Source organism: Xiphophorus hellerii, chromosome 16, assembly GCF_003331165.1.
Source record: "Xiphophorus hellerii strain 12219 chromosome 16, Xiphophorus_hellerii-4.1, whole genome shotgun sequence".
NCBI classification, from domain to species: domain Eukaryota; kingdom Metazoa; phylum Chordata; class Actinopteri; order Cyprinodontiformes; family Poeciliidae; genus Xiphophorus; species Xiphophorus hellerii.
Genome location: NC_045687.1, coordinates 24,620,245 through 24,630,716, shown reverse-complemented (window position 1 = coordinate 24,630,716; position 10,472 = coordinate 24,620,245). Strand labels below are relative to the sequence as shown.

Here is a 10,472-nt window from a genome sequence, read left to right as displayed (position 1 = left end):
ATGCAGAACTTTTATATGTATACTTTATATTTTGATGGAACAGTTTTATCAGCATTTCAGAGGGAGGATAAAATGTCCTGGACTCGATCCATCTCTGTGTGGGTTTCCATCATCTCCTCATGTATTTCCTCTGGCTACCTCAGTTTTGGCCCAATGACTGCTGTCTTTTTTAAAAAAGCCAATAAGATAAGATAACATACTGTGATTTGTGATGTATTTTATCAAAGAACTATGGAAGACTGGGCTTTGCAGACTGATATTTGTGGAAGGAAGAACACTAACCTTCATCTCTAGGTGGTTCAGTAATGAGGGGCAGTTCATGTGGGTTTTTTGTGAGGACTCCACACTGCAGGTCTGATGAACAAGCTGCTCTCTCTTCCCTGCTGGTCTCATGTCTTGCCGTAAAGAATCTTCTCTGCCGTTCTTAAAGTCCTGATTGTCACATGTTTTACCACATTTTACTGACTTCTTGATGTGAATAACCATTAATCCTCTTCCTTTCACTACTTCCAAACTGAGACTACTTGCAGTTTTTTGCCTTCCTGACAGTTCTGCTCTTCCTCTTACCCAACTCTCAGATTCTCCTTCCCCCTCTGCACTTTATGCTTTGACCTTTGTCTCATCTCCTCTGCAGTCCTTCTTTTGATCTTTGTCGCGTTGAGTAAAGTTCTCCTCTGCCATGTGGCGGTGGGTGTTTGCTGTCCTGAGTTGTCTGTTGGTGGCGCTCATCTTGTTCCTGATCACTGGGAAGCGCTATAAGGTGTTCAGTGAGAGGTGTCTGAGACCACCAGGACCCCTGGTCACCAACAGCAACGAGAGGGATGCCAGACTGAAGAAAGGTAAGAGAAAGAGGAAATGTATGCAAAGAGAAGGCAGTAATGAAGCAATGACTGTAAGTGCTTTTTTTTTTTGACAAGTTGTATTACAGTAGTTGGTACAGTAATACATTTTGGGGAAAAAATTGACAGTATTTTTTATATATCTCTGCAGGTAGCTAGTGACATGAGAGTGTTTATAATGACTGGTATCAATCAAGTTCATTTGTATAGCACATTTCAGAGACAAGGCAGTTCAGTGCTTTACATCATAAAAACATCTGGAGCAGCCTAATCCATCCTGTACGTTCCACAACTTACTTCTTTAGAATTTACCAGATATTTTCTAAAAAACATGATAAAGATACATGATAAGTTTCAAGAGGATTTCGAAAAGCCCTTTGTAAATTATAGGACTTTCTTGTCAAGTTCTTGAAAATTTCTGTAAGCAGCCTCTGAAAAGTGCAGGCTGTATTATTCATTTAAGAAAGTTGTTTAATTTTTGCATCTTTTTTTTATCAAGCTGCTTTTCTGTTTGTTCATTCAAGTAACAAACAGAAACAGAAATATAAAAATTTATATTACGTAAAATATAAATTTTAAGAAGTGGAACCAGCATTTACAAGTTTTTTTTGTGTGTGTGGTTTTAGAAATTGATAATTGGTGGCGATGACCTCGCTGCGCTCCTCCTGAGCGTCACGCTAAGGCCGCTGAGGGCTAACAGTTTGAACTGAAGTTTTTGTCAAGGCCATCATTAATTTAACATGCTGCTTTCCTTTTGAAAAAGGAAAGCAGCATGTTAAATTAATAACGTCATTCCAGAGATGGGATTGACGTCACACCCAAAATAACATCCTACTTGGGTAAAGTAGGGATTTCAATTAGCTATTGTTCATAGTACCTCCTATGAATATCCTTTAAAGCTGTACTTCCCATATGCAAAACACCACCTTTAATTTATTCAATTTAGAGCTGCAGGTATGTATCATTGATTTTAGACTCAATCTTTAAATTGTGTCATGTAAAATAAATGCTTCCACCACCGCTTTATGCGAGGAGCGGCCATATTGGATCTCAAAGTCAGCGATTGAAAAATTCTTTCACTTTCCAAGTAGAAAGTGACATTGAGTGGAAAGTGACTGAGTCACCTGGTGACATTACGATGTCACCAGGTGACTCAGAGCCCATCCAATCACTGAACAGATGCTTAGAACAGATAAATGTGTGGATGTGCCAAAACTTTCTCCAGCTGAACAGAAACAAAACTGAAGTTATTATTTTTGGACCTCAAGGGGAACAATCTAGAGTCAATGCACAGCTTCAGTTATTACAACTGAAAACCAGCGATCAGGCCCGAAACCTGGGAGTAGTGATGGACTCTGACCTGAACCTCCAGAGCCACATAAAGACAGTTACAAAGTCGGCCTTCTATCACCTGAAGAACATTTCCAGGATTAAAGGACTAATGTCTCAGCAAGATCTAGAGAAACTCATCCATGCGTTCATCTTCAGTTGTATTGATTATTGCAACAGCGTCTTCACAGGTCTGTCCAACAAATCAATCAAACAGCTGCAGCTGATCCAGAATGCTGCTGCTAGCGTTCTCACTAAAACCAGGAAGATAGAGCACATAACACCAGTTTTAAAGTCCCTCCACTGGCTCCCTGTAGCTCAAAGAATAGACTTTAAAATACTGTTGTTAGTTTACAAATCACTGAATGGCTTAGCACCACAATACATTAAAGATCTGCTGTTGTTGTATCAACCTTCCAGACCTCTGAGGTCTTCCGGTTCTGGTCTGCTCTGCATCCCCAGAACCAGAACCAAACGAGGAGAAGCAGCTTTCAGCATCTATGCACCACAAATTTGGAACAAACTTCCAGAAAACTGTAAAACATCTGAAACACTGACTTCTTTTAAATCTCAACTGAAAACCCACCTGTTTAGAATTGTATTTGAAATGTAATCAATTACAAATTTATTGATGTAACTTGACTTAATGATTGATTCTATATTGCATTGTGATTCTGTGTTTGTAATGATGTAAAGCACTTTGAAATGTCTTGCTGCTGAAATGTGCTATACAAATAAAATTTGATTGATTGATTGATTGATTGAAAGTCCGACTTCAGAGGGAGATTCCTGTTCAACTTTTCGACTCGGAAGTCAAAATTTCCCAGTACCGACTACAAATGGAACGCAGCATCATGCTCACAGCCTGACATGATGATGCATTTCCCTCAGGGTTCCGTGCCGACCGGGTTCCACCAGCTCTGGATGCGGTGGTGATTGGCAGCGGCATTGGAGGCTTGGCAGCTGCAGCAATTTTATCCAAAGCTGGGAAGAAAGTTGTAGTCCTGGAGCAGCATGACCTTGCTGGGGGCTGCACACACACCTTCCAAAACAAGGGCTTTGAGTTCGATGTGGGTAGGTTTCCTCAGCACAACACACCGGCAACAAAAACCTTCCTGTACTACAAATGTTGAAATATCAGAATGATTCAGATGTTCTTTGTTTTTATCACAAAGAGATCAAATCACTGAGTCAAAGTAAGCATGGTTTTATAGCTAAAATACAAAAATCAATAAATAAGAACAACCAAAATATGAACTCCACAAAAAGAATTAGTTCATACACAAAAATAACTGAAAAATATCAGTTTAGAAATATTTATAAATGATCTGTTTAAAATGTTAAAAATACCTCAGTTCCTTCTTGTCCTGCTTCCATCAGGGATCCATTATCTGGGCCAACTTCATGAGAACAGTCTGCTGAGGGTCGCTTTGGATCAGATCACTGAGGGACAGCTGCAGTTTGTCAAACTGGAACAACATTATGACACTGTGCTTCTTGGACCGCCCGGCCACTGCAGGTATTCCATGTCATCATCGACGTGATATTTTGTCCTATAAGTTATATTCATAGCACTTTTCTTAATATAGAAAAAAGTTCATCTTTATGAAGGGTGCACACTCTTTGAAACCATCTGCAGGTCATTACTGAATAATTATGCATGTTTCATTCCAGCAATAGTTTCATCACATGTTATGTTTCCAGCCAGGAAGCTGTCCCACCATCAGAACTAAACCTGACCATCCTGTCTTCCTTCAGGGAGTATCATATTCACGCAGGGAAAACTGAGATGGCAGATTCCTTGAAGAAGCAGTTCCCAGAAGAAGAGGAAGCCATTGATGAGTTTATGAAACTGATGAAGGTGTGTGTGTGGGCGTGGGCGTGTGTGTGTATGTGTGATATCCATAATGAACCGGGCATGGGAGTTAGTTATAAGGTGCTGCAAGTGGACAGAGTAAAACCATCATAGAGGCATATAAGAATCCCTCTTTTCCCTCCATATGTAACAATGATCATTATGGCCATCGCTACATAAAGTAACCTCTGGTGGATACTTTAGTCCCATTGGACCATAGGACATGTCTCCAGATAGGAAGGTTTTTACCCTGTAGACATTTACAGATTACAATCTGGCTTTTTACATTTCAGACCAAAAACATGTCCAGCAGAGTGCTCCAGGTGTGGCCTTAAAATACTTCCACAGGTGAGTCTCTAATTGACTCAAATGTGTCAATTAACCTACGAGAAGTTACCAAATCTGTGACATCATCATCTAGGCTTTTCCTCATTGTTAAAAAGTAATTATTCAGTATGAACTGATTTTGAAGGGGATAAATAAAGAAAATAAATCACTGACATATTCTTTCTCTCATTATTGTTGCATTTATCAATTAGAAATATTTTTGGAAAAATAACTCAGTTAAAACAAGAAGAGTTTGGTCTGATTTGCCTGCAGACAGTGAGAGAAAAGTTGTATGTAAACTTCTGGTTTCCGCTGCATTAATGAACTTTTAATCAGTGGACACTCGGTCCAGGCACTTGGTCTCAACCTCTCAGTAGACTCACCTGTGTGATTTATGTTGCTACATGCCCAAATAAGAAACGTCTAACAGCTGTTTATATCATGCTGATTCCCACTGCTGTGTTTGCTGCTGTTCTACAGCAGTTTTTATACTGAAAGCAGTGGAGGTGGTGGTCGCACAAGCAGCTCCATGAAAAATAGTTCAGCTTCATCTCTGAATGAACAGCTGTTTGATAGGATAGCATGTGCATTACTCTGAGAAATAATCTGGACTCTGTCCTTCTGCAGTACGCCTCTCGGAGAACTCCACTTATTGCCATTTTGAAGATCCTGCCCTACCCGGTGGTTAACCTTCTGATTTGGACTGGACTGTTGGATAGACTATCTCCTGTGTTTCGCCTAGCAACAACCAGCCATTCAGAGATGATGTCCCGACTCACTCAGAACAAGGACCTGCAGGCGCTCTCTGCCTACTTTTTCTACGGTGCTCATCACTTCCAGGCCTCAGCTCATCAGCTGTGTGCTGCACGCATTGTTCACGGTTCTTGTGTCCTGTCGTCTGTAGGTGTCCCTCCTAAAGAGTCCAGCTTCCTAATCAATGCGCTTCTTCTCCACCACTACAAACGTGGAGCGTACTACCCGTACGGGGGGGCCAGTGAAATTGCCTTTCACATCGTTCCAGTCATTCAGCAGGCAGGCGGTGAAGTGTTGGTCAGGGCGCCTGTTCAACGCATCCTCATCAACAGTCAGGGGAAGGCCTGTGGTGAGCAGAGGAAGACCTTTGGTCAAGTTTTGGTAAACTTTAAGAATAACACGTCAATGTCATCTACATACGAGTTCAAGCAAAAATGTTAGCTTTCAATGTTGACTCGGTTTGTTTAGGCGGAAAATGCATTAGAAATTTGCTAGAACATTTCTAGGCTTAATCTCAAGATTTCTGAGTTTTATTTCTTTTGGCAGGAATTAGTGAGCAACAGGCTACCTCATAATTTCCTCTGGATCAATAAAGTACCACCTAACCCAGGGGTCTCAAACTCCAGTCCTCGAGGGCCGCAGTCCTGCAACTTTTAGATGTGCCTCTGCTGCACCACACCTGAACAGAATAATTAGGTCATTAAGGCTCTGGAAAACTGATCTACACAAGGAGGAGGTAATTAAGTCATTTCATTACAGTGTTTTGTACCTGTGGCACATCTTAAAACTGCAGGACTGCGGCCCTTGAGGCCTGGAGTTTGAGACCCCTGACCTAACCTAACCAAATTTAACATGGCCACAGTGCAAACAACTGCTGCCCAAAAAATCAACAAGGTAGAAGAGTGTGAATGCCTGAATGATTGTTTAATGGCTTCTCGTGTTTGTTTTGGATCCAATCTTCTCTTCAACATATGAAAGCAAACAAAAACTATGCTTCCATCACTCAAACGTAGTGTTATCAGCTGCTTGATTTGGCTATCTTTCCTTGTTTGTAACTCCAGGCTAACATCTGCAACATGTTCTAGGTGAGCCACATTGCAAATTTTCTCTAAAGTACCACCATAAAGTATTTTGCACGTTTTCAAGGTGTGACGGTTCTCAAAGGACAACAAGAGATTGAGGTCCTCGCCCCTGTTGTCATTTCTGACGCTGGAATCTTCAACACCTTCCAGAAATTTCTACCTGAGCATATTCAGGAAAAACCAGGTAAAATGTTTCCACTTGGTTAACTGTACATGTTTCTGATATTATTTTCTTCATTTGGTGTCTCCTGTCTTTGTTGGTATTGTGTGTGTGGGTGTGTGTGTGTGTGTGTGGGGGTGTGCGTGGGTGTGCGTGTGTGTGCGTGTGTGGGCGTGTGCGTGTGTGTAGAAATCCAGTCACTGCTAGGCATGCTTCGTCATGGTATGGGTTCCTTCTTGGTCTTTGTTGGTCTGGATGGAACCACGGAAGAGCTGAACATTGTTTCTAAGAACTTCTGGATGTATAAAGGCAACGACTTGGACTCACTGTATGTTTGCTCCTGCATGTTTTATTCTTTCTGACTAAACACTGTACGTTGGTTTAATCAGTTTAAGAAAAAGCTTTGCTTCCTCATCTACATACAAAATGTTATGTTTGGAATAAAAGTGGCCTCGAACATCATCCTGAACTCAGAGCCTCTGGCAGCATCACGCTTTTCTCCAGCAGGGGCAGGGAATCTGGTCAGAGGTGATGGGAAGACTGAAGGAGAAAAATAAGGGCAATCCTGAAATATTGTGCACATTGAGCCAGAGCTCAAAGTATTATGTGTTAGAATGGCCTAGTCAAATCCAGACCTAAATTCAACTCCAAATCTGATGCAAGATTTAAAAACTGATGGGAACAAACACACTAGATACAGTCTGATTGAATTGGGGCTGCTTAGGAAAGAAGAATGATCAATATTTTGTCTCTCAACCTGCAGACATAAAGCAAAGACTCACAGCTGTAAATGACATGAAGGACAGCTCTACAACGTCTTGACTCAGTTTGGATTTTATTTCCAAAAAAGCCTCTGAAAACCATGTATCATTTTCCTTTCACTTCTGCACTGTTCATGTTTGTCTGTCTTATAAAATTTTAGTAAAATCTGAAGTTTTATGAGTGTGAAGTGAAAAAATCTGGAAAGGTTTAAGGGGTATAAACATTTAAAGAAAGAAGCATAACAATAATGTATTGCTCATGTCGTTGTGTTTGGGGGCATGTTGCCGTGGCTGCAGTATGGAGGCGTACTCTTCTCTGAACAGAGAGCAAGTGTTAGGAAACATACCCATGATGTTCATCACCTTCCCATCGGCTAAAGATCCAACAGCCGCCATCAGACACCCAGGTAACACATTCACCCGCCAGGACCGCTGTGACTTCCTGAATGAGACGTCTTTCACTGCAGTGTTTTTGCTTGATCTGACCCACAAATTTCCCAGACCTCCTTTTCCACGTGTTGCTCTTCTGTATTCTCCTGTGTTTGTACAGGTAAGTCCTGTATGACATTACTCACCATGGCCCGCTATGAGTGGTTTGAGGATTGGAAAGAGACCAAAGTTGGCAAGAGGGGTCCAGAATATCTGGACCTGAAAAACAGCATGGCCCAAGAGTTGCTGGAATGGGCTCTCACCATCTTCCCTCAACTTCGAGATAAAGTGAGTCATTGTTGGATTTTGCATAAATTTGCCCTTTATCAGTAAAAAAAGAGACAAAAATTATTTGTGAGGTAATTCCTCTGCTAATTTTTATTTTTTTGTCAAATCAGTAATTCCACAGTGAACCAGATCAGCCTTGCATTCATCTGAAGTTGAATTTACATAGTGTGTTTTCACAACAATTTCTTAAAGTAGCAATCGGCTTCACACCTTTTCATCACAAATTATATCCCAGCTATGTTGGAAGAATGTACAACATTAGACTTTGATATCTGTCTGTGGAGGTGGTTGGTAGTTATACATATAAAGCTAATGTCCAATAGTGGAATTAAATAGGTGAAATGACCTGCTTGCATAGGTGTGCAATGTTCAGCTTGAACTTCTATCTGAATGGAGTGTCATTTGTTCCTGGAGACTGAAGTCGTAATGACCATCCTCAACAAATTATGGCCGAAAAATGTGTTTGGTATTGGTTTTATCTGTTGTTGTAAGACGCTGTGTATGATTGTGTTCAGGTGGTCATGGTGGAAGCTGCTACACCTCTAACTAATGTCCACTATCTGGGCGCTCCAAGAGGTGAGATGTACGGTGTAGAGCACAACCTGGAGCGCTTCGGTCCGGAAACATCTGCTAAGACACGACCACAGACCCCCGTCAGCGGGCTGTACCTCACAGGTAGCACGACCAACACCGCACAGCAGATTGACCATAGTGTATTAATTATAATAATAACTGTGTAACTTTTTTTATATGGCTGGAGTAATGGTTTCTGTCCCTCTGAGTGACTTTTCAAAGCATGTAATTTTATTGTGGATAATGAGAGTCTCCTACCAGCTTCAGCTAGCATCTTCACAAAATGTACCGGTTCTGTTCTTGATTCAAACATTTAACACCAAAGCATCAGAAAACAGAACCCTGTGTGATGTGTGATGGTTGGGCATTACTATTATTATGGTATTGATATCTGTGTTTCTAATTGTTTGAATAGATGAATGTGAAACCTTCAAGTATCTGAAACTGGACCAAACCAGATGTTTGGAGCGCCACAATTCTTTCTTTGTGATATCTTTGCTGATTCCGTTTGAGTTTTCTATAATTCCCCTTCATGAAAGCAGTGGGTTTGAAGTGTTGCCCTAAAATACATCCACAGGTGTTCCTCCAATCAACTTGGTTGTTATAAATTAGCTACTAAAGTATCAGCTCAAATTCCTCATAAGCATTCCAAAATAGCTTTAGAGCATATTATCTTAGCTTGTGGAAGGTTGAGACTTTGAAGAAAATAAGAAGAACTCTCATAATTGTGGCATATGACAAGAAGAAAAAAAATGTGGTAATGCTAATTGAGCAGAAACAGGAAATGTTAATGTTAGACAGAGAGGGGGAGAAGGTTTGCTTTTCTCATATGGTATATGTAAATATCTAGTTTCAATTGTAGGAGAACATCTAAGGAAACCTTCCTGATTGCACAGAGTTGTTGACTTACCTCAACTAAGACTTTGCATCTTACCCAGTAACATCATAATCTCAAATCTACTATGGAGGTTGTTTCTCTAATGCCTTTATAAGAGTCTGACTCTTCATGTCACTGTGTGTGTTCAGGTCAGGATGTGTTCTGCAATGGCTTGGCTGGGGCCCTGCACGGCGGACTGCTCTGTGCCTCGGCTGTCCTCAACCAAATCCTCTACATCGACCTTGTTGGTCTGAAGACTCACCTCAAGCACCGGAACACCAAGAAGAAGTAGACCCTTCTGTAGAAGCACAGAAGCACCCAAAACAAAACAAATGCTTTAGATTTTAATGTTTTAGGGGCGCTTTATGCACTACAGATATGTTGAGAGTGCCTGAAGTCTTGGTGAAAGATGAGGCAGACGAGAACTTCGAAGGCTCTCTTGTTCCTTTCCCCTCCAGTGATCTTCAGAATAACCTCTTAATCCTCTTCCCTCCAGAAATGAGTTTATCAATAAACTTTTAAGATTCACATTCACAGATATATCTTGGTTTGGTTCTTTCACACTTTCATCATGTTCAGTATCCCCTTCTTTTGTTGAGCAATAGAAACCAAGGCCTTCACTTGTATGATGCTTTATCAAGTCCAGAGGACCCCAAACGCTTCACACTACATTCACCCTTTCACCCCCCCCCCCCCCCCCCCCCCCCACACACACACACACACACACACGCACACCCCCACACACACACTGCCCTGTGGCAATCTGAAAGAGAAGAAGCTGCCATAACAGTGCCACCTGAAGTTTCTTTCCCAAGGACACAACGACAATGACTGAGATGGAGAGTGGTTTAAATCAGCAACCCAGTTACAGGACAAACATTAATAATAGTAGTAATAATAATAATAATAATTATTATTATTATTATTATTACAAAGCACTGTGTAGACACTTATCCATTCAGTTTTCATGTTTGTTCACAAATGTCTATCTATCAGCTCTGATAGTACCACTAACAATATGAGGTGTGTTGGTTTATGTTAGATTATTTCCACCATTTCCATGTTTATAACTTTTCTAATTTCTTTTCTCATCCACTATTGTCTGTCTCCTGTCATTTTAACAGCTTATCAGTTTTACTCAAAGTGAATTCCTGTAAGTTTGCCGACATGATATTGAAACATTACACAAGAACATAGAT

At 40.9% G+C, this 10,472-nt stretch overlaps 1 protein-coding gene across 1 annotated transcript; it reads left to right on the top strand.

Moving 5' to 3' along the window:
* Positions 1 to 380: 380 nt before the first annotated feature.
* Positions 381 to 9,813, top strand: LOC116735507 (all-trans-retinol 13,14-reductase-like). The gene is made up of 12 exons (XM_032587451.1): positions 381 to 839; positions 3,060 to 3,242; positions 3,549 to 3,687; positions 3,927 to 4,029; positions 4,978 to 5,173; positions 5,255 to 5,452; positions 6,250 to 6,369; positions 6,535 to 6,673; positions 7,404 to 7,513; positions 7,657 to 7,823; positions 8,339 to 8,498; positions 9,423 to 9,813. Exons 1-12 carry the CDS (start codon positions 680 to 682, stop codon positions 9,563 to 9,565), a joined length of 1,818 nt encoding a protein of 605 aa, XP_032443342.1. The 5' UTR covers positions 381 to 679; the 3' UTR covers positions 9,566 to 9,813.
* The last annotated feature ends 659 nt before the right edge of the window (positions 9,814 to 10,472 follow it).

What these genes read in the sequence shown, in the direction of transcription:
- LOC116735507 (XM_032587451.1), top strand. Translation starts at nt 680, where the DNA reads ATGTGGCGGTGGGTGTTTGCTGTCCTGAGTTGTCTGTTGGTGGCGCTC. An exon ending in GGGCTTTGAGTTCGATGTGG is followed by an intron (nt 3,243 to 3,548) that starts GTAGGTTTCCTC and finishes TGCTTCCATCAG; the next exon opens with GGATCCATTATCTGGGCCAA. An exon ending in CAGCGGGCTGTACCTCACAG is followed by an intron (nt 8,499 to 9,422) that starts GTAGCACGACCA and finishes GTGTGTGTTCAG; the next exon opens with GTCAGGATGTGTTCTGCAAT.